This window comes from Haliotis asinina, chromosome 9 (genome assembly GCF_037392515.1).
Source record: "Haliotis asinina isolate JCU_RB_2024 chromosome 9, JCU_Hal_asi_v2, whole genome shotgun sequence".
Classification (NCBI taxonomy): domain Eukaryota; kingdom Metazoa; phylum Mollusca; class Gastropoda; order Lepetellida; family Haliotidae; genus Haliotis; species Haliotis asinina.
Genome location: NC_090288.1, coordinates 40,814,421 through 40,838,700, shown reverse-complemented (window position 1 = coordinate 40,838,700; position 24,280 = coordinate 40,814,421). Strand labels below are relative to the sequence as shown.

The window sequence follows — 24,280 nt, the reverse complement described above, 5'->3', positions numbered from 1 at the left end:
TCAGCAATCCTGACCACCCGATCCTGTTAGTCGCCTCTTACGACAAGCATAGTCGCCTTTTATGGCAAGCATGAGTTGCTGAAGGCCTGTTCTACCCCAGCACCTTCAGGGGTTGCTGAAGGCCTGTTCTACCCTGGGACCTTCAGGGGTTGCTGAAGGCCTGTTCTACCCCAGCACCTTCAGGGGTTGCTGAAGGCCTGTTCTACCCCGGGACCTTCACGGGTTGCTGAAGGCCTGTTCTACCCTGGGACCTTCAGGGGTTGCTGAACGCCTGTTCTACCCAGGGACCTTCAGGGGTTGCTGAAGGCCTGTTCTACCCCGGACCTTCACAGGTCAGGTCTCATGAACATGTCAAATCTGAACCTGAGCCTTGGATTTTAATAGTTCAGAATTATGGGATGTCTTGATAGAGTGATGTTATCTTTATTCATTAGAATCAGAACCTTGACAAACAGGTCAAGCGAGTGAGTGATGTTTTACACTATTTTCAACATTGTTACAAGCAGGCTTCACAAATTCACTGCATGCAGTGAAGTGAACTCAGACCTTCAGTTTGTGTTTGTTTATTTGTTTAACGCTGCATTCATACATTTTACACCTATTGTGCTGTGGTATGTAAGTAATCAAGTCTTGACCAGACAATCCATTGATCAACATCATGAGCATCCATCTACATGAGTGAGATATGATGACATACCGGTATGTCAACCAATACCGTTAGTCACCTAGCATAACATGCCTGGTTTGCCAAATGTCAGCTTTTAGCCAGATCTTCATTGGTTATTAGTGTGATGAGCCATACTTGCTCTAATCTGTAGTATGACCCAAACACTGTTTGGTAATAATAATTGGAAAATTTATTTGTTCATTCATAACTTTAATGACAGCAACTGGTTCCAGTCTAGTCTTCATGTCCTGCTGTGTTTATCTCAAGGAAATGACTGTTGTTTGATGAGTAGGAAGGAAGGAAGATGACATTTTGAATAGCTTTGTTGGTGTGAAGTTTTGATCAAGGATATATGTCGAGAACAAGGCAAGTCATGATGACGAACACAGCTGTAGCCAGTGAGCAAATCTGATTGTTTCTATTACACGCCACAAAGAGTCTAGCTCAATGATTTTTTAAATAAGTACCAAAAACAAAACAGTTTCTTACTTGTTATTAATTGAAAAACAGAGGGTATTTAATTTATTATTTGTCAATGTATAGCACACAACCTTTGTTGTCGAAAATAGATACTATAAAATTGCATGGTAGGTATTATACAAATTTCACCACATTTCTGGTGTTTCTAGAGCACTCGCTTACAGTAAGACAATAAAACATGTGAACATGTCATCCCACCAGTGGTGACGCCTTGGTTTGTTTTCATCCCACATTTTATAGTAAGTAACCCATGAAGATCAGGGTTAGAACCTGGTCTTCAGCAACCCATGTGGTGACTAACGGGATCAGGTGGTCAGACTTGCTGACTTGGTTGACATATCATTGTATCATATTTGTGTTGATTGATGCAGATGCTATTAATTACTGGATTGGCTGGTCCAGATGGAAATATTTGCAGATTACTGCCATACAGGTGGAATATTGCTGAGTGTGGTGTTAATGAACAAAAGAACATTCAACTGTACTTCAGTTTGCTCGTGACCCGTGAAGGTCCCGAGGTAGAACAGGTCTTCAGCAACCCATGCTTGCCATGAAAGGCGACTATGCTTGTTGTAAGAGGCGACTAACGGGATTGGGTGGTCAGACTCGCTGACTTGGTTGACACATGTCATCGGTTCCCAATTTCGCAGATCGATGCTCATGTTGTTAATCACTGGATTGTCTGGTCCAGACTCGATTATTTACAGACTGCCGGCATATAGATGGACTATTGCTGAGTGCGGCTTAAAACTAAACTCACACACTCACTATGCTGGTCCTACACAATGATGCTTACAGACCAAGAAACTGAACAAGGGTGAATCAATGAAATGAAACATCTTCACATATCTCAAAATAAAATTCACAGATTATAATTAAATGATTGCTTCCATTACAACATCATACTTAGATTTTGGTGATACAGATATTCAAGGACATATCAGGAATCCATTTTCAAAAATGCATATTAAACCCATTTTTGCAGGTTTAAATGCAGAGGACCAGGTATTTTCCTGTAAGACAGACAACAAAAGGTGCCATGAGATTTGCGTCCCCTTGTTCAAGTTGACGATATGGCCAACAGAAGGTGTGACCTTGACACCGGTGAACCGTGACCTTGTGTGCACCATCAATAATGAAGAAGTGGTTTCAGAGACGAATCTTGTTACTGGTAAGTCAGTGTGTTCACTTTGTTGTGGACCATCCTGGATTGGTTGACAGACTGGGAATGTTAATTTGTTAAAATACACAGTTCCTCAAAATTTACTCAAGCACACTCATCACTTAAACAGTAGGTACTGTTAAAGCTGTTGTAATGTCATTTTGTAGTGAGTAACATTTTAGATGTTTAAAGCAGTGATATGAAACAGAAACTCAAGCAAACAGGAAAGTCTGAAGTAATGCATGTCCTAACTTAAGTGACAAAAAACAAAGTGTTGGTATTGGGTTGACAAGGCTCATATTGTAACTTGTGTGAACTTGGATGTCAAGCTTGATTATAGTTCTTCAGAGTGCCAAAGGGATTGGAAAAATTAATACTGCTAATTGCAGTCTCGTGTGCACTGAGGCGACCAGTCTGAATTATGTAAGGATGACAGGTGTTACAAGTGTCATTATGTCATGACCTATGGTAACCATGGTAACAGATATTGTGTTCTTTCAGGTGTGCAGATAGAGATTGGGGATAAGGTTATTCAGTACATGGAGGGACCTGTGCCCCGACCTCGACGCCACCTGCCCCCTACCCCGGGGGTACACGTCAGGGCAACACCACCCCCCAAACCTACCAGAAATGGTATGTCTCCAAAACCAGAGGTTAGTATTTGTTAAAGGTAGAACGTACTTAGAGATAGGATGCAAAAATTCCTTTTATGTGTGTATTTTGTGTGTGCATGTGTGTGTGCATGTGTGTGTGCACTCACATCCGTGTGTGCGTGCGTGCGTGTGTGTGTGTGCATGCGTGTGTGCATGTGTGTGTGTGTGCACTCGCATCCGTGTGTGCGTGCGTGTGTGTGTGTGTGCATGCGTGTGTGCATGTGTGTGTGTGTGTGCACTCGCATCCGTGTGTGTGTGCATGTGTGTGTGCGTGTGTGTGCACTCACATCCGTGTGTGTGTGCGTGCGTGCGTGCAGGAGGGGATATAGGAAGGAGAGGGCTGGCTGTCATACAGTCACATGGAGGTTGCATTTTGAATGTTCACATTCACCAATAAATTCAACATTAAATGCTCCAGGGCCATGCTTGGACAGATATGGTTTTGTGTGTGTGATTATTGAAAAAGCAATTATCACAAAATCAACATGGATTCATCTTTTTGTCTTAATTTTCTTTCTGGTCTTTTATGAATTAAAGGATCATGAAAGTTTTTCTGTCACGGTGAAGTTTTATGTACATGTTGAAAACCTGTCATTGCCAAAGTACAGGAGGTGCTTAATGAAGTTCTTTGTGTATATATGTTAGGTGAAACTTACACTTTGTGTAGGGATTCAAAAGGACTGACATTTCATCCCATTTTGGAAAAAAGGTGTAAAATCTCATAAAGAGAGACATGAAAGTAATATACATTTATTATTTTTGCATCAGTTTACTGTTGAATATATATTGCATAATCTTGACATAGAACTGGAAAAATGTTGAATAATTCTTGCAAAATTGATAGAGTCATGTCATGTTGACACTGCAGAACAATCATGTTGAATAATTTATTAAAGGTCATATGACTGGAATACCTAAGGAATGGTATGAGGTGAAAAGAGTTGTAGATTAAGTTTATGACTGTCAACCTGACTGATCAAGCATGTATTACATGTACAGCCCCCAGCACAGAAGGAAATGGAGAGTGATTGGTGCCACATCGAGACGCCCGAAATGGAGGAGGAGTTGATAAACAAACTAAACACCAGTGATGAGGTGTGTAGCTAAGATTTCATCATCTAACCCCAGTATGGCTAGTCACAGGGCCCACGTACACAAAGCGATCTTAGCTCCACAATGATTGTAACTCCCATTCTCCAACATAGATAGTCGTAGCACTAAGATTTCTTTTTGCAAGTGGACTCAGAAATATATGTGAATCGTTATTGTTAAGTTTACAATGTTTTGTTGTGTGAAGCATGAAGAGCCACTCACATGATTTATGATCTCTGTCGTCAGTGACGACACCTGAACACATACTTGAACTGCACTGATCCATGTCAGAGTTGGTCTTCAGCAACTTATGTTAGCTTAATAGGGAAATTAACTTGATCTTGTAGACATTCTTGGTGAGACCTTGAAGATCCTCTTTGAACTGATCTTCAGTAACCCATGCTTATCGCAAGAGGTGACTTATGGGATTGGGTGATCAGGCTTGGTGACTTGGCTGACACTTGTCATCATATCATTATATTGATGCTCATGCTGTTGATCACTGAATTGTTTGGTACAAGTTATTTACATAGTGTCGTCATGTAGCTAGAATATGCTGAATGCAGCATTAAACAACAAACCAACTAACCATTCTTGGTGAATAGATTTCCCCAGTTTTTTTTATCCTTCTGTAAATGGTCATGATATGCATCACTGGATTGTCTGATCAAGACCTGAGTATTTACAGACTGCCACCAAATAGCTGGTATATGGAGTGTAGTGTTAAACAAACAGAAGTGACCAAAACAAAAACAACTCAAACATACTGGGAATGACATTAAACTTTTAAAAGATAGCAAATTATGAACAAGAAAATAGTTGTCTTTCAAGTGTTCAAGACGTCGTAATGCACAAGAAAAGGTTTAAGCAGATGTCGAGTTGTTAAAACAAATGTTTGTCGTGCTGAAGGCCAAGGTTCAATGTCTCCCAGCTGTGACATTGCATGAATACGACTATTGCCAAAAGCATCTATAACCTATACTCTGTCAGAAGAAAATATTGTGTATACTATAGACTTGCTTAGTTGCAGATATCGAGTCTGACAAATATTCCCAAACTGATACAAAAACTTTCAATCCATGTGTTTGTCATTATTCCAAATGTTAGTTCATATTTCTTCTTTGTGTCCCATCTCTTCATGACCCTCAAGTTTGATTCCAAAGTAGATGAATAAATTGATTTCCTCTTGCAATTTTCTGTTCTGCTGTGGAAATGAATGTCTTGTTTTGAAAAGAATAGTCCAACCAAGGCAAGTCCTACAAATCCGGATCACCTTGACCTTTCCTCGTCTCTTTAAAAAATTTTCCCATAGAAATGTGATTCAATATAAGTATGTAACATGACTCATAAAATATTTTCAAGAGTGGCAACAAGTAGGGAAGCAAAGCTTGCATTTCATATCATCAGCCAGACTGCCTGAGAGCTCCAGACACTGACAAATAGGGAAACATCATACAACAAAACAATTGGTGACACTATTGAGAGTAACAACATTCAACCTTGACCTTTATCCTTGCTAAGAGATGCCATTTTTCAAGTGCTCAACAAAGTTAGAATTCAGACTCGATGTTTTCATTGCTGTACGTTGTTATTTATGGTACAATTGTTATTGTTGGCACTGGCACTAAAGTGCATAATGGCTAAGGTACATGTGAAGAATGTGAGTCAGAAATATCGTCAATAATGAACTCATCATCAAACGAGCTGTAGGTGATTGAAAATAAACAGCTGACCTACTCATGACATTACCTAACAACAAGTTTGATAATTGCCTGTCATCAAACATTTTGTATGCATTATCAAGTTACAGTGGCCCACTAATTTCTGATAAAATGCTGGCGTTTTAGTGATAATTCTATCCATTTTAGCTATAATACTGTTTAATATAATTTTTAATGTCCTTTAAGCCCTTTCAATGTGTTCAAATGGCCCTTCACAGGTACTGTGGTCTTCTGAAGTCCTTGTGTATGCACTTCAGTTATATTTTGACATATATACTTCAGCGTAGTAATGGAATATCACAATGGAATGTGTTGATAAATTTGTGATTCAATTTCATTATGTGAAACATACAATTTCAAGCCCTCAGTCATGTTTCAGTTATCCAGTTTGGCTGCTGGCTGTATCAACAAACAGATCCATGAGTTCACGGACACACGGATGACGACGTCACTCCTTGATCAGGTGTTCAGGATGCTACAGGTAGGCAGTACATTCAACATTTCAGACAACAAGATTGTCGATTTCATTAAAGTCAGATTTTTGTTCTTGCTACCACTTCACAAAGATTGAAGGACATTCCATTACAAGTCATGTCAACCTGACCGTTCATGAACTTTGGCTGCCAGTGAAATGGCAGTGATTACACAATGCTATTTAGGAAGTGGCTAATGTAACATATCTTGTTTCTGGGATTACACTGTATAAGTAAAGTACAAATTCTAGTACTTTTCGAGGGTTGAGTCCTGTCCTGGATTCGAACCCACACTCTCAGAGTACCTAATCGCCAGCACACAAGTCAGCTGCCTAACCCTCTCCATCTTGCGATTAGGTACCTCAAGTTGAAGTTGTGGGTTCGAATCCCAAATGGGACTCGACCCAACAAAAGTACTAGAATTTGTACTTAGCTAAGAAAGTGTAATCGCAAATATGTTACAGTGAAATGACTATCAAGAAAGCAGCCAAACACAAAGCAGTCAAACAGCAGCTAAAGAGAAAGCAGTCAAACAGAAACCAGCCTTCAAAGCATTTTTGTAGGGGTTTTAGACAAGAAAATTCCATCCAAAACTACACTAAAGACATTTTGACTTTGCTCCGTATTCAAACTTTGACATGTGGCTGCTAGAACATCCTGGAGTGTCTTATGAATGGCTGAGATTGTATGACCATAGTTCCCATGGAAAGTCTTTCTGTTTAAATATTTATCCTACTGAAAAAAGAGGTAGACTTGATTTTAAATCTGTCATACAGCTAATTACCCCTTGCAAACCTTTTCAAGGATTCTTGATTAGAAAACTCTGTCCCGATCCACAAAACGTATGTAGAGCTTCAACATTAATAAGTCTATGGTAAACAACACAGTTTTGACAGGCAGTAACATTGTAAATGCTCTGTGGATCAAGACCCCGGTTACTTTTCCAGTCACTCTTGTTTTGTATAAGTCATATGGCGCACTTGCTTATTGAATAATCTATGTGTATATACCATTGTACCTATCTGTATTCAACACTTATTTCGTATAAGTCATACAACACGCTTGTGGAATAATCTCTGTGTATTTACCATTGTACTGATCTGTATTCACCACTTATTTTGTATAAGTTGTAGCACATGCTTGCTTGTGGAATAATCTCTGTGTATTTACCATTGTACCAGTCTGTATTCACCACTTGTTTCGTATAAGTTGTATGGCGCTCTTGCTTGTGGAATAATCTTCATGTATTCAACGTGATATCTATCTGTATTCACCACAGTGTATATCTGTTACAGGATGTTGGGACACACAGAAGAGACATTCTCCAGAACTTCTTGATGGAGATGGCCAGGCAGAGTCAGGCTACACCTGAGACGGACAAAGGGAGACCACTGCATACTCCTATAATCCATCTCCTCGTGGAGATACTGAAGCAGTTCCTTGTGCGTTCAACCTTTGCTATTTTTAACATAGTTCAACAAATGAAATTGTGTCCTGTGTAACTGTGTCCATTATGACTGTGTTTGTTATGACAAGGGTTTACTGTGAACACTGTTTTCTTAGATAAATGGATGACATTGCTTACAATTCATTTCACTCCAAGATGTTTGAGCAAAAATGTTTCATGTATCAAGAATTTCAAGTTTAAAGATGTTAATATATTTTCAGGACCCTGTGTCTCACGTGGCTTTGTGTCTGAAACTTCTGAGGGCCTTGAGCCATGTACCAAGTAACCTATCAACCTTCATTGGTTGCCAAGCAACAGCAGCCATTTTGGGTTCAATGTCTGTGTATGTGGATGAAGTTGAGGTTCAGCAGAATGGGATCGACATCCTGTGTAAAGTAGCAACGTACACTCCATCCATTGATGAAAAGGTAACTTCTACATTCTCCTTCCGCTGTGCTAAGATAAGCTGTCTGAATCTCATGTTTGACCCTATTTTGATCCTTCATCTGTCTGTCTGAAACCTGACACGTGATTGTCCAGGGTAGAATAGGCCTTCAGCAACCCATCCTTGCCATAAAAGGCGACTCTGCTTGTCGTAAGAGGCAACTAACAGGATCGGATGGTCAGGCTCGCTGACTTGGTTGACACATGTCATCGGTTCCCAGTTGCGCAGATCGATGCACATGTTGATCACTGGATTGTCTGGTCCAGACTCAATTACTTACAGACTGCTGCCATATAGCTGGACTGTTGCTGAGTGCAGCATAAAACTCAACTCACTGACTCACTGTATGAATCCTGGAGTCACATTTTTCACACAAATTGAACATATCTCAGACTAATAACACAAATGAAGTATTGCCATGTCAGCATATTTCTGTTTATGTGATATGAAACAAAAAAATTATAGCTTTTGTAGAAGTATAGAGTAAATTTTAAAAGTTTTAGATTCGTACCCTTGGGCTTTATCAAGAGAAGTATAGATTTTATGATTACTTTGTCATATCCTTGAGATATATATTAGTGTCTGCTTCAGGCCCCACTGAGGGAGACGGCCATTGAGCTGATTCTACGAGCCATGAAGCACCACACTCACTCGCTATTTGTCACCCAGTCCGGCTGTCGCACTCTCGCCAGCCTCTGTAACATGGTGTTTGAAAAGGTCAACAGCATCATTGACAAAGGTAGGCCTCCTGACCAGGTTTGAGGAAACACAACACACGTTGAAAACAATTTGGTACTGCTCAGAGCAACATTGAAATGTTCTCTGCATTAGTTGATCTCTATTATATGTGCCACTGAGTGTAATGTTTAGTCTCTAAAAATATATAATTTTGACGACAAATAATTCCTCTGGAATTGAAAAGATGACCTAATCAGAGAATAGATTCAGAGCTTGAACCTTGGAAAATTTGGGCTTCCTTAACTTAGACTGGTTGGTTTGTTGTTAAAAGCTGAACTCAGTAATGTTCAAGCTGCATGGCAGCAGTCTGGAAATAGTTGAGTTTGGACCAGACAATCCAGTGATCAACAGCATGACCATTGATCTACACATTTTTGATATGATGACGTTTGAAATGGCTTTCGGGAATATTATTCAAGGAATGTGTTGTAGTCAATGTGTGTTTTCTGTGTGACACTTTGCATGTATTCTTTCCAAATAAGGTCTGTATCAACGTATGTACGGATAAAAAATATGCATGATTCAGGAGGAAATAGTGTATGGTCTGTACGAATATGTTATGTATGTTTATACCTGAAAAGTATTGTTTTATTGTTTATTGACCTGTTTAGCCAAGAGTAGCGATGTCGTGGTGCATGTATGAAGGGAAACAAGATTGCATATGCTTTATTAAATTCCATTCAGTACTCTGCATGTAATCCTAAGGTGTCCCAGTACTCCTGGATTGAAAAATTATCTGTAGCCCTGACTCTGTTCACATGTGTGTTCCAGAGAGAAGTAGCAAACGGAAGCTGGTGCAGGGTGTGGAAAAACTAGCAGGTCTTCTTGACTACATGCAGCTCAATGCCACAGGGATCATACATGTGGCCATGAAGACCTTCACCTCTGACCTTAGTGTGACCATGGAGGGTCGAAGGTTCCTGTATGTGATGGCAAGATTGGAGCAGTTGAAGTAAGTCAAGAGTATAAAAGATTAGATGGCTTTGCAGATACTTTCATGGAGATCCTTGGTCAGACAACATCTCAAGTGATTGTACCATCTGACAGATAATTTAGATCAAATAGTCTCTTATTGTCAAGAGATGTCACCCTGCTGAATTTATCGGAATCATCCCGAAAAATGCATGTCGATTCCATTTCATTCTGATTTTTTTCAAACTATAGTCTGGAAGTAGTGTAGGCTGCCTGATAAATTTCCATGCACTGTCTATTTTGTTCGCTTAACTTGCACACACTGCAAACCAGGTTCAGTTGTATAAGAATTGCCATGTGTAATGCATTGAAAATTTCATTCATGGAGTGCAACAATTTATAGAGATCACTAATTTGTTGGGAAAGTTTCTAATTTTTTCTGTCTTTGAGAACTCAGATTTTCAATTACATCAATTTTGGGATTGACATCTCGAATTGTGTTGGCAAATGGAGTTGATTGCTGCTTTTAGTCACTGGTATGATTTGTGACTGTCCCTGTCAAATGTTGCTCATGATATCAACCATTAGTTGCACAGAGGTATTGGGATAGCTACGTGCTTAAAGCATTCACGTGTTACGTCAAAGACCAAGGTTCTATTCCCAACTTGGGTACAATGTGTGAAGTCCATTTCTGGTGTCTTTGTTCCCTGGTTCTGAATTGATTAGAGGCATTAGGTGACCTAGTGGTTAAAGTGTTCACTCATCATGATGAAAATCTGGGTTCAGTGCCCCACTTTGGTACAATGTGTGAAGCCCTTGATATTGCTGGAATATAGTTAAAAGTGGTGTACAACTATACTCTGTCTGACTTGGCTGTTTATCAGTCTTCTGAGGTATAGCTGTGGTAATGTTGATTCAGTGTGTAACAAACAAGCATATTCATCTTGTTAAACAGGGAAATATTTTCTCTATTCTCAGACAAAAGCAGACTTTATGGCTGGAGAGTAACACCGGTGATGAGAGTGATGATGAAACATCAGATGTCGAACCTGTTGATGGAATACTCAAAAAGTCAAGGTCATATGAGAGCTTGCGATCCAATGAGAGGAGAGTATCTTTCGTTGACCTCCAAGGTCCCGGTGTGTACGACTCGACCTCTGAAGAATCATCAGAAGGTGATCCTTCACCATCCAATCCAAACATGGAGGTCAATGATACAGTAAAAGAACGTTCCGGCAGTGACAGTTCTAAAACTGAAAATGGCTCCTACACAACCAAGGACATTGTTATAGGACTGAATAATGGACAAGAAAATAGTGATTTGGAACATGTGCAAAACAATGGTATCTGTGATAACGGTGATGTAGTGGTTGGGAGTGGTTCTCGACCTGATGTGGTAACTTCCACATTCAATGGCCAGGACTCCCAAAATGGTGTGTCTTTGTTTAGTGAGCTGGGTCAAATTGACAGTGGTTTGGTGCGGAGCATGGGCACAGGGGAAGAGGGGAAGTTTGGAGTAGGGGATGAAGTCTCAGAGGAAGAGGAGGAAGTGATCAACTACTCTGCCGCAGATATTCAGTTCCTTAACAGACTGGTCAAAACTCAGGTCGGTATTCATGAAAGACAACGACATATTTTGTTGTGAAATTGTAGCATATTTACACGGACACCCAATTAAACCTAAAATTAAATTGATAGAGATTAGTGGTTTTCATGGATCATTATTGGTGTCCCATGTCCCTGGAGTAGTGAGTAAGATTAACCTTTATTCCGCTTTATATCAAGGTGTCAAGCAGAAAGACATGCAGGTTCCAATTTAGAATAGGTCCTCAGCAAAATGTGCTTGTCTGTTGAGACGACTAAATGAAGTCCATCTCTTCACTTCACAACGGGGGATGATGGGATAGTCTCATGGATGAACATCCCCTTGTCACATGGAAGACTCTGATTTGATGCCCTGACATGGTTACAAAATTTGAAGCCCATTTCTGGTGTCCATCACCGTTTTATTTGCTTGATTTTTGCTAAAAGTGGCATAAAACCGTACTCGCTCATTCCTCAACAGACATTTAATGTTGCTGAAAATATCATCCACAGGGTTGTTACTTCCAGCTGGATTATTGCTGACTGCAGCACAAAATCCAACACCATGTCATTCAGTGTGACAAACCGTCCCAGAATGCCTTACTCACTCACAGTGTGAAGTAACATTATGTCATTTGTCTGAAGGGTTGACTTTTGACAGTATGCGACCAACTCACTAACTCACCCACTCACCCACTCACCCACTCACCCTTCCAGATTGTGTGCCGAGTGTGCTCCCTAGCCTTCATGGATGAGGATAAGGAAGCCTACACATCTATAGAGAAGCCAGTGGCAGACGTGCTGAAAGCTGGAAAACTGTCGTCTGCCCTGCACCGATTCTTCCTGTCCCAGTACAAGCCGGAGTTGACGATGATGGATTTTGACCCGAACATTGTTATCAGCCTGATTGATGCAATCCGATACAGGTATTTATAGAATTTTGCTCAAAATAAGTTAAAGCACTCCTGATTGTTTTTAGTGTTTTTGATGTGACAAAAGTTATTCATGGCTGATGAGTATTGCTACACAGTCTTTGTATTGTGGATTGTCTTTGATTTGTTGTTAAGAGGTAGCAATAAGTAATGAAAACTCTGTATATATGTCCAGTGAAGATACAGAGATTATCACCAGAGTGTCTTTTGATATCAAATATAACACCACGAGTTGATAAAGTTACAAATGTCAGAGGTTTGCTGAGGATATTTTTATTTTTATCAACGAGTGTTGATATATTTGATATCAGAAGACATGAGGGCGGGATCCTGTATTAGTGTTTATCAAAAGTCATGCTTCATTGGTTTTGAATAATGTACATCTCTGAACACAGTAGCCATTAGACTTGCAATACAGTCATGTCATAGCGTTGTCAAGGCATTGTACAAAAGGATATCATTTTATCTCACACAAGCAATGTCTCCTGCAGAACACTGTTTTGGATGATAAAAAAACTATTATTACTCAAGATATGCTGGTTGTTGCCACACTTGTTGACCCTTAAGGTTCCAGGTCTTCAGAAACCAATGTTTGTTGCAAGAGGCAACTAACAGGATCAGCTGATCATATGTTGATTCATGTCATCATATCCCAGTTGCATAGATAAATAGTCATGATGTTAATCACTGGGTTGTCTGGTTCATACCTCAAGTTTTTACAGACAACATAGCTGGAATATTGAAGTGAAGTGTAGAACAACAGACGATTAAAAATCATAAATAATGTTGTAAGTTTTGTTCAATCTTTGATTCAAATACATCTCTATTAATGATGCTTGGTATACAGTTATCAGATCCTGGCATTAGTAAGGGAGACAACTCTGAGTCGGTATTGCACAATTTTGTATGCCCATACTTTTGCCTCCTGTAGTGTTGTATGTATTCATCATGTTCTTCAGCTGTTGATATTAAGTGATTCCACTAAACATGAAACAGATTGGAATTGTGAGTGGTGATAAATGTTGTATATGTTGTGCACAGATCCCAAGTGGCTCCAAGTGTCGTCCAGAAGACGTTGCTAGGTGTTGCCAAAAACATTGATAAGCATGTCAACCAGCGCTACCTGAAACTCGGTGCCTCCATCCTCAACAAAATCCTGGATGAGCCATCGCTTCTGCTAACTGTGTCAGGTAATGGCGGACAAAACATGCATAACTATATATCCACATTTAGGAGAGTCTTGGTATGACTGTGAATCCTGTCAAGCAATGTCATTGCAAGGTCAAGATGGCAGTTTTGGAAAGAAAGCTTAATATTTACAAAGATACTGAACATTCATTATGTATCAGTTGTTTTTTTTTCAGATGCCAATTTTCACAGCCAGTGTAGAACCCAACTGGAGGAATCTTGTCAAAGTCTATCTGACCCCTCCATCTTCTCAAGTGTGCTGGACAAGTTGACTCCAGGACATTCCCTCATGGACCTTGACTGTTACTGACTTGATTACTTCTGGGATCCAGTTGCCATGGTTACAAGAGTCAAGCTGGCCCAGTTGCCTTTCTGAGTCTTCAAAATTTTTCAGACTGATTGTTTCCAGCTTATCTGTGAAGGCAGCAACTGTCCATGTTTTACATATCTTCAGATACCTGTCCAAAGTATCCCTCCAACAAAAATGACAAGAAAGTACTACAGACAGATAAGGTCCATTAGAAAAAATGGTGACAATTTTCAAACGCTCTTGTGAATAGTCCCGACTGTGTACAATTTATCTGGACATATATATATATATTGACAAGTTCAGATGCTGGCAAAATAGTTCGTACTCTCATTAATGTCATCTCCAACCATTTAGCATTCACATCTAGTATCCAAGTTAGTCTCATCCTACTGCACATTATTTCAGAGATGTACATAGTTTTGTCAAGTCTTCCCCAGTCTTAAACAGCTTCAGAGGCCACTAAAATGATAAGAAGTATATTATCACTAAAGGTAACTATTGAGCGACACCCAAAGACTGTAAGAATTGAAGTGTCCTGTGTATTAAATTAACTATGTCCCTATGTTGAGGATACATTCACCTATGTATAACACCTTCACGAAATTGATTTCAAAATCAGGTGCTGAAGAAAATTAAGCTGAAATTATTCCTTAATATGGGACAGAACAGTAATTGGAGTGAACGCTCTACCTTTATAATTACCTTTATGTTTTGCAATGTTTAACCAAATCAGCACATCATCTCAAGGTATTGCCAACTTATTTATTTTTCCAACATCTGCAGTCATGATTGTTGTGATAAGATTTTCTTATTTTATACTTAAATGAATTTAAAGAATTATATTTTTTCTCGTGACGAGAGTTAATCTGTCATTTCACACTCTTTACCTTCTTATGAATATTTTATATAGTAGATCTTTATTGACTTCATGCTTGTCATGTTTGTATGTTTAACGTGTCCTGTAAAACATGGTGATTTTATTTGGGACTGTGTGTCAGAATAAATGTACCTGGAGTAGATCTTTGCTGACATAAACAATCACTGGATTACATGGTCCAGATTTATATTACAGACTATGATCATGTATGTAGCTGACTGCCATGTTTAACCAACAAGCAATGAAAAACCAAGTTAGTAAAGCAAAGAAAAACAATTTGGTTTTCTAACCCAAGTTGTAAAATTTTGCACCAAATTGAGATATTCAGGTCAGCATATCCTTCAAGCTGCTTAGTCACAATACCAGTCCTGAATACTTCAGTAAAGATAATCCTTACAATAAAACAATAAACTTTAAAACTGGATAAAGTCAGAGGTCCCCAAAACATGGCTTCCAGATAGGTAAGTTGTAACCATAGAGCAGCTTGAAACAGTATTGTAAAATGAAAGAAAATCTTACACACAAGCATCAATAACAACTTTTGCTGAATTTACAATTAACATTGATATATTGCATAATTTGAGAGCATAAATATGATGAAGAATGTTGGAGAGGAACCAGATCTTGATGACGTTGCTTGATGTGTCTGTGCACAAGGTGTATTGGCTCAATTAGAGTCCGTCTGGGTTTGGAAATGTGAGTTATGAACCACTGCACATCACCCATGAAACATCGCCTTGTCCTCATAGAAAACACATTTTTTGTTGCAAAGATAACAGTCCACAGGACCTACTATGCATGATGCGAAACTGAAATCTCCAGTTGTATGCCATTATATTTTTCTGCATGTTGCATCTATTTGCTGGCTTATTTCCCCATTATTTATCACACATATCGCTTCACCTGTGTACCATGTCCAAGTTTTGGCAGGTAGGTGTGGAGCGTATGAGATTTCAATGAAACATTTCATGCTTTCTTCATAAACACCATGCTCTTGGCTTTAAAAGAATTAAACATCTTACTGAACGTTACCCAGCCATGATTAATTTATTTACTGTTTATGTTGTTATTTAAAAACAATTTAAGTGCACCTGTGCTACAAATGTCATGTTTAATTACTTTCTGTCCAAAGTATATTTCTATACATTGATCACTCTGGACTTGAAAAATGTCTCTTTAGATGCAGGCAGGAAGAAAGTGTGACTTGCATTTGTGCATTTAGTTCAAATGGCAATGTTGACTTCTTGGTTTGCCCAGATTGTACCAGTGGCTTGTCAACATTCAAGTCTTAGCTGTATTGATCACCCTGGTCAGTCGAGATATTCACAAATGGGGCACTTATGGAAAATCAAGTTTCTTTGTTTTGAGATTTGAAGCAGTAGCGAACAAACTTACTTCAGACATCGATGAAACTGACACGATTTTCCTAATAAATGCTAGAATTTTTGTTCAACACTATTTTCTGTAATAAATATACTCAAGAAAGTGTGTAATGTCATAGTAAAGTTTTTGTTTCAGGGCAAATGATAACAATAAGCTGGGTGTAGAATTTCGTCACTGGTCTTCAGATGGTGAATAGGGTATAGCTTCAGCATGTATTAGTTTCTTTGAAAGTGTGTAATTATTTTGTAATCTTTGAGAGAGAGTGAGTAAAGATCGTTTATGCAAAACCAGTGGATGAAATAAGCCAAAAAATCCAGCCTGATATCAGGGTACTGATTCCTAGTCTGTCAGCTTTATACAAATATAGTTATCATCTTTTGAAATCTCCACACACCCAACAGTTCTACCAACTACTTGACTGATTGCACATCATTGTGTCCCAACAACATGGATTGTTGCTTACAGTATTGGTCATTAGATTGTCTTGTGGTTCTAGGGTGTAGCTACCATTATAGAAAAAAAGCTGGGGCTTACACATGATTTTTGCTAAAGATCACCATGAAAGTTTGGCAAACACTCAATACTGTTTACATAGAAAAGCTTTGCAACCAATCAGGCTTACACGAAAAAATTGGCTTGCTAATTGGCTAGCAGGGAAAGAAATCTTTCAAAGTTTCCCACTAGACCAAAGGACCAGTGAGAAGACAATAATTAGTGGTTCTGTCTGTATATCACTGGTCCAAAATAACATTCATCGATTTACTTAACTATCAATACAAAATTCACTGTCCACCAGAACCTCTGCAAACCTATTATTTAGTTGTCCTGCTGAACTGATTTTACTACCATGGGATCACAGGCCAGCATAAATTTCAGTAATTTACTGCAGCCATGTAGTGGCAAAATTAAACAACAGGAGCGTGAAGATCAAAGTTAGAATTGATCTTCCATGAACCCATCCTTATCCTAAGAGGTGACTAACAGGAACGTGTGGTCAGATTGTCTGACTAGGCAGACTCATGTCATCATGTCCCAATTGTGTTGATCATTGCTATTAATCACTCGATTGTCTGGTCCAGTCTTGATTATTTACAAACTGCTGACATCTAGCTTGAATATTGCTGAATGTGGCTTTGAACAATAACCAAACCAAACCAATTCATCACCAAACAAATTTTGCATGTCTGTAGTAGAGCCTTTTTGTGTTATGTCTTAAGCTGTGCAATCTTTTTGATAGTTTGATAGAACTTCATGTATGCCTGATCCTCCATCCATTATTTTATCATTACAAATGGAATGTCATCAGTTCGCTTTGTACAAATCTAATAAGCAACCAGTCTTTTTGTATTTTTAATTATGATTACTTGTTCACATATATCATGCTTATAGAGCTTCCTATATTTGAATGCATGTTGATTTTTATATTGTATGGTTCATCCCAAGAACACTTGTTGCTGGATAAGTACCACCATATTGGTATGGAATAGGAGCATGTTCCTGCCTTACAGAAGGTTTTCAGGTGATTCGATGAGTTTGTTCGGTTTTGTAATGTGTGATATTCCGACATTGTTGCCATACTGATGATGGTGATGTGTAATTACAGTATTACTTCATATAACGGCAACACTCCGTCTAGGATGACTGCTTGTAGTGATGACCTGATAGTTTACAACTTCATGCAAGCCTTGTATTATTATGCAATCGTAGGTTAGTATCATCTGATAGGAAAGTTCTTTCACTGCTTATTCTTGAAGCTGATGTAAAGCATTAGCAAGAGTCCGTGATAAGGACAGCCCATAATTATACTGCATAAATACGACACCTGCAATGCAAGTGATTCAATGGCATTTTATTGATATCTTTACTGACCTTACCTGGCATTTTGTTATTAGCAGTAGTTTGTGTTAATGATACTATAGTTGAAATGTTATTATACTTACTAAGAATCAATTTTAGATTGTTTTTGTGTTTGTTAGTGTGCGTGCATAGCATATGTCAGACCCATGTATTTGAAAAAAAACATTTCATTTCATACAATGAATGCTCAAAATATTGAAGTGAATTTTTAATAGCAGCTGCATTGTTGGTGGAGCAAGGGAGGTCCACCCGTGTCTGCAGATAGAAGATATGATGGGGTTAGCAGGAGTAAATTGTAGGAGCAGGGAGTGTCTGTGGTTTTAGCACAGAAAAACTCCAATGATCATAGAGCTTAGGAGATTGAATGGCTACAGTGCCAGGTAGATCTGATAGTCTGGCACAATTACCTTCTGATGGTACTAAGATTGTTGATTTGTATTATTCCTGGTCTTTGTGGCTGTCATGATGTATTTAAACACAACAGAAAGAGCTTTTGTTAATCATTAAAACAGCATTACCATATCAAAGAAGGTGTATGCATGTATTTCAGAAATGTGTGTTCAGTTATTAAATAGTGTTGATCATGTTTTAGAGAGGCGATGGGGTTGCCTAGTGGTTAAAGTGTTGGTTCATCACTCTGAAGACCTTAGTTCAAGTCCCCATATGGGTACAGTGTGTGAAGCCCATTTCTGGTGTTTCATGCCGTGATATTGCTGGAATATGGCTGAAAGCAGCGTAAAAATAAACTCACTCACTCACTCACTCTTGTTTTATATGTTACGTTTCTTCACATACATGTTTCATATTCCGGTGCCACCAGGAAGTCCTTTCTGTCAAAGTAAACTTTGGCTTAGTATGTTTCATTACACTGCATATACCGAGTGTAACAAATCCTAGTAGAAGATTGTGTCAGCTTTCCTTTGCGAGAACTAATACAGGCTGATCAGATTTAAGCAATCAGCCAATGTCTACTATTTTTTAATTTGACAGGACTTACAAAATGTTTTATCTTCCACCAGTCACTGCCACTGATCTCACAACAAATGAAAATGTGCATAAAAACAGGTATTTGACCTGCAGTATATATGCTTAGAGGTTTCTGATGACGTTCTTACTGTGAGGTTATATTTCTGCAAGATGACATCCCGGAGTATTGACACAAACACTATTTTTATTAGCATATGGAATCTTTTGAATAAAATATTGTTGGGTAAATGTTCAAACAGTATGTGCAAATGATATCTTTTGGTGTTTGGTAAGCTCTGTTCTGATTGGTCAGTTCAAAAACTTAGCTAATGTGACCTAACAGGGTTTGTTCAAGTGACTCCATCCCTCTTGTCCCCATCCCTTCTCCTCCTCCTCCTCTCCCTAAGTAACTGCTGCTTAGGTAAAACAATAACCTTCAGCTACTAAATGAACCAGTTAAACCAGCTACAGGGGAGGGAGTACAGCTATCAGAACAGTCAGGCGAGGGGCTAGAGGTACTAATTTGTGTCTTGTAACAGCCTACACAGCGAATAATACAGAGCCTGAGTTTACTTTGACAGGAAGTCGTATCTACTCAACATAAAGATCATATGGAATGTTTGTTGATGGTTTCAGTATACCTTCAGTCTGTACATATCAGGGCCCACGTGCACAAAGCAGTCTTAGCGCTACAACAATTGTAACTCCCATTCTCCAGCATAGGCTTAAGATAGTTTTAACGCTAAGATAGCTTTGTGCATGTGGACCCTGAGATTTTGCTCTATGGTAGTGCCATAATGTTACAAACATTTGGTGTATATATGTTTTTATCATGTAACTTTATGTGTTTTATTATCCACAAATTATTATGGTCTGAAAGGTTTATATCCTATCATAACTTTGGTTCTTATATTTTTACATGTTTTTATTTTCTGATTGTTATGTTAGGATTGTAACAATGCTTGAAAGTTTTCATGCAAACTTCTATGTCAAACATTGTGAAAGGGGTCGCACAGAGGTTAGTATGGCTGCTTGTCCACCTAAAGAACTGAGTTTGATTCCCAAAGCATGTTTTGTCATGTTCTGCTGAAAGGAAAAATACTGAAGATTTTTTAGCAACCTAATGATAACACAGCATGAAATATACTGAACAGCAAAAGAAACACAAGTGTCAAAAAAAAGAAATCTCATAAAAGTAATTCATATTTATGTCTTTCACTTAAAAATGTGACAACAAAAAAACCCAAAACAACCAGGTTGTGTTCTTTTGCTCTTCAGTCTAGTAGCTAAAGATCCTTCTGAAGATTCTCTTTCTTATTCCGGGTTAGAAGTTTGAAGAGAAAGACCCCTTAACTACAGGTTAGAATATGTCCTTAGTGACGAATGCTTGTCATTTGAGGCAACTAACTGCAGCAGTCAGACTCACTGACTTGGTTGATGCAGTGTATGAAATGGCCCCTGGCCTGCTAGACCATGGCAAGTAATAATCCAGTGAGGCCAGTAAATCTCCACAGTGAATTTTCCTGGGGGCATTTTGTAAAATCTATCACTCACTCCAACTTGTTAAGTTAGAATACCATTTTAAATCATGCATGATTATAGCTTGATGAAAAAGTTCATTATAATAGCAGCCTAATGATGAAACCTGTGTCTACACTGAAATTTCAGGCTTGTGAATTATTTGTGGACTGGTAACTCTTCAGGAATAGCTAGCCTGACTTGCAGGCAAAGTTTGGAAACTATTTCACCTACTGGGTTGATGTATGTAATGGTATCCATATTGTATAGATGGATGTTGATGATAGCCAGGTCTAGACTGTCTGACTCTATTACATTCCATCATGTCACAGGAATATTGTTGATTAAGAATACACATACAATCGGATCATGTCAGGATGTACTCCACTGATGTTAATATGTACCAAAATAGTAGACAATGGTATTATGGTCTGAGCATGAAACAGAACAGAAAAGTCAAATAGTTTTCTCAGCTTATGCATTGTTCAGAATTGCTAGTGGGGAAGCTCTTATGAATTCTATTAGGTTCATTTCAAAATGTGTTTATCAGTTACCAGTTATTATTTGGTTTGATGTGGATTTTCCTGGAAGGTAACAGTTAATACGTGTACTTATTTGGCATGCTGAGTTACAGAAGATGTATTTTTGTGACATGTCCTCCTTTTATGTACCTGACTGAAGGACAGGTGATTGGTAAGGATTTGTCTTTCAGGGGACCCTCATCAAGTACACCTGAAATGTCTGCCAATTATTTCAGAAGATTTACACAACTTATTTATGTTTAGTCTGTCCTAAAATCAAACCATTTCTTGAAATAAAGCAGCATGTTCTGAGATACTGATTAGGTGTTTGATTCAAACAGACTGTGTCATGGAGCAGCAGAATGGGGTATTTTGATAGATACAGAATGTGAACATGGATATATTCATGTTTTTTTTATATACACATGCACAAAAGTTAAGTGATGCTATTTTCATAGTGTCTTGATTTCACCACTGAAGATCAGAAATACAAACTATAAATGTTTATGACTTAATTAGCCTTCCATAAATTCTTGAACCTAAGATTGTCAAGATATGACAACTCCATTTCCCTAACATCTGAATCTTGAAAATCAAGTTTCACACACTTGGTTTCACCGGTCTGTTGTGAGATTCTCCTTTCACTTCAGAGTTAGAAAATCAGTCATGGTGAGGAGAAAGTTAACTACCGCTGAGAGATGGCAGGTGATAGGCATGAAAAATACTGGCATGTCATGCAGGGCCATTGCAAGGCAAATGGGTCATCACCCGTTAAGTTGTCAAACATAATCAAACCAGTGATGTCAATGACAGTCATAGATCTCATTATGATAGGTACCATTGAGTAAGTAGTAGATCACAAAAACAGTGGGTGGCGCTTAATGTTTGTGCATGTGTATACATAACAAAATTGGCCTTTGTCTCCCCATACATGCTTTAATAGCTGAGTAAAGAGACCAGGTGGTCACGCTCAGTGACTTGATAGACAAATCATTGTATCCCAACAAAGTGCATCAATGCTGATGCTGATGCATCAGTCACTGGATTGTCTGGTTCAGACTCGATTATTTAGAGGCTGCACCCTATAGGTAAAATATTTCTGAGTAAGGTGTTAAACAGCAAACAAACCTGCATGTACAGAGTGAAATGAGAAGAGGGACCCGGATGTTGAAAATAATAAAATAAAACAACATAGTTCTCTTATGAGCACTTTATATTTTCATCTCCTTTCTGAGCAAATGATAAAACATAATAAAACATGAACTTGGTTGCAGGCTAGTCATCAGTCTTTACAAAATATGAACATAGATGTTGTGTCACATGACACTGCTAAAACCATCAGTGTAAGGAACAGGCTTCATCTTACTCCAGGCTACAACACCCTCCTTTAACTATAGCATAATACTGTATGACTTCCTATTCTTCATACTAACATTTCTTTATCATACCAAAGCTACACAGATCACATTAAACAGGAAATATTTACTTGTGTTTCCATGCGTATTTTTGAAAGAAGTTTTTAGTTAAATGAATCATTTTTTTTATGACAAATTACAGATCCCTTCATCAGATGACCTGTAATGATCCCGGAATGCTGTGTGGAAAGAGTAAAGAAGGTTAATTCATAAAATATGTTGCTCAGCACAGACATGGTAGGGAAATTGTGTTTTCATCATCAACTCAGTCTAAGTAATCTTAGCCTCTGTACTTTTCATTACACTCCACTACTGAGTCTAACAAAAACAGCTTACCAAATTGCGAAAGTGGACATTTGCACATACCTTTTGAACTTTTTATCTCAAAAAGTTTCGTACTCGAACGATTCAGAATGCTTCTGCTTCCAGGTAATGCACATGGCGCGCACTACAACCATGACAACGGAGAGTAAACAGTCGCTGAAAATATTGTCTTTGGCAATATTCAAGGATGTCATCTTGTGGATATTTTACTTAATGGTAACTTTGTCAACTGAAACCCCATAGTGTATATACTGCAGGTCAAATAACTGTGTTATATGCGGATTTTTGTTGTGGAGAGATCTGTGTCAGTGACCTGAATATTTGGAAAGCCTCCGATCCGTAAGTAGTAGCCGTTGTTTGATTGGTTAAATCTATTTAACTGTCTCGCATTTGATTGAACGGTCATAGGTCGCTCAAAGGTTACCTGATGCAACCTTCTACTAGGGTTTGTTAGACTCAGTGGTGGAGTGTAACGAATGACACTGAGACTAGGTTTACTTAGACTGATGATCAACTTCACTAACTTCAGTTGACAGAACCAGCAATCTGGACCAATTAAGAACATAATTATCTTAACTTAAGCCCAAATAATCATCAAATTCACATTTCTTTAATAATTAATAAGCAACATTTCTTAAATAACTAAACAAACTCTTTACATAACTTGTCAACAGGAGTTATTGACTTGAAGCTTGAATGTTACATCATGTAAGTAAAACTACAAACAAAAAATCTTTATGTTATTTACACAATGAAATGTGACCATGTGGTATATCTGGTTGGTGTTATTCTGGCCATGACTGCTTCCTTGTTGGATTGAGATTGTCTCTTTGTTGATTCCAGACACCACACTTAAAAGTGGTGGGCAGGCTTTTAAACACACAAGCCCCCTTTAACTAACATTAACAAGCATCATTCAAAACATGATTCATTACTGACAAGTGATATAAATACTACAACAAAACTGGTTAAATACACACATTAAATAAACACAATTTAGAGCCAGATCTGGCTTTGATGCCAAGACTATGATAATGGCCAACTCCTCCAAGGCCATAGCAACTTTGCACATGGTTTATTTTTGCTGTCTCCCCCCCCCCAAGAAACAGATCACTGTACATATTGTGACATTACATGCCATAAGAGTATAGACTTCCAGAGGTGAGACTTTATAAATTATGGAAGCCCACTTTGTTCATCTTAAAAACTCAAGTTACTGTTTGAAAATTCCAGATAATATTTTGGAAATGTCTTATGACTTTTCAAGATATTTTTTAAAACGAAAATAGTGTGGCTCTAATGGGCTTTTATAAGCACTATAAAGAGTCATCAACACTTGTAACAATGACATATTTCTCTATGTGGATTAACCAATTTCTTTAACTGAAACAAGAGGACACACTCCCATCACATCTGTCATCTAATAATAAATTATGACAAGAATGTTTATTTTACATACATGTGTAGTCTAAATTATTTAACTCATTTTAGAGGGAGCAGCCTAGTATGGGTGAAACGGTATACCATGGTATTAGCAGGTCCACAGTATTTTGCCATTGGCTCAGTGAAAGGTAATGCAATCCCCAAATTTGGTATTTTCGGTTTTTATACTATT

At 38.3% G+C, this 24,280-nt stretch overlaps 1 protein-coding gene across 1 annotated transcript in view; it reads left to right on the top strand.

The window, feature by feature from the left end:
• The window catches only part of LOC137296155 (uncharacterized), a 30,053-nt gene extending 9,971 nt beyond the window's left edge, over positions 1-20,082 (top strand). The window contains exons 2-13 of the mRNA XM_067827857.1: positions 2,133-2,318; positions 2,811-2,962; positions 3,962-4,057; positions 6,155-6,256; positions 7,544-7,690; positions 7,917-8,123; positions 8,732-8,879; positions 9,650-9,830; positions 10,769-11,396; positions 12,092-12,300; positions 13,348-13,496; positions 13,671-20,082. Coding sequence (XP_067683958.1) covers positions 2,133-2,318; positions 2,811-2,962; positions 3,962-4,057; positions 6,155-6,256; positions 7,544-7,690; positions 7,917-8,123; positions 8,732-8,879; positions 9,650-9,830; positions 10,769-11,396; positions 12,092-12,300; positions 13,348-13,496; positions 13,671-13,804 — 2,339 coding nt within the window. The 3' untranslated portion in view covers positions 13,805-20,082. The remainder of the gene's footprint in view (positions 1-2,132; positions 2,319-2,810; positions 2,963-3,961; positions 4,058-6,154; positions 6,257-7,543; positions 7,691-7,916; positions 8,124-8,731; positions 8,880-9,649; positions 9,831-10,768; positions 11,397-12,091; positions 12,301-13,347; positions 13,497-13,670) is intronic.
• Positions 20,083-24,280: the final 4,198 nt, after the last annotated feature.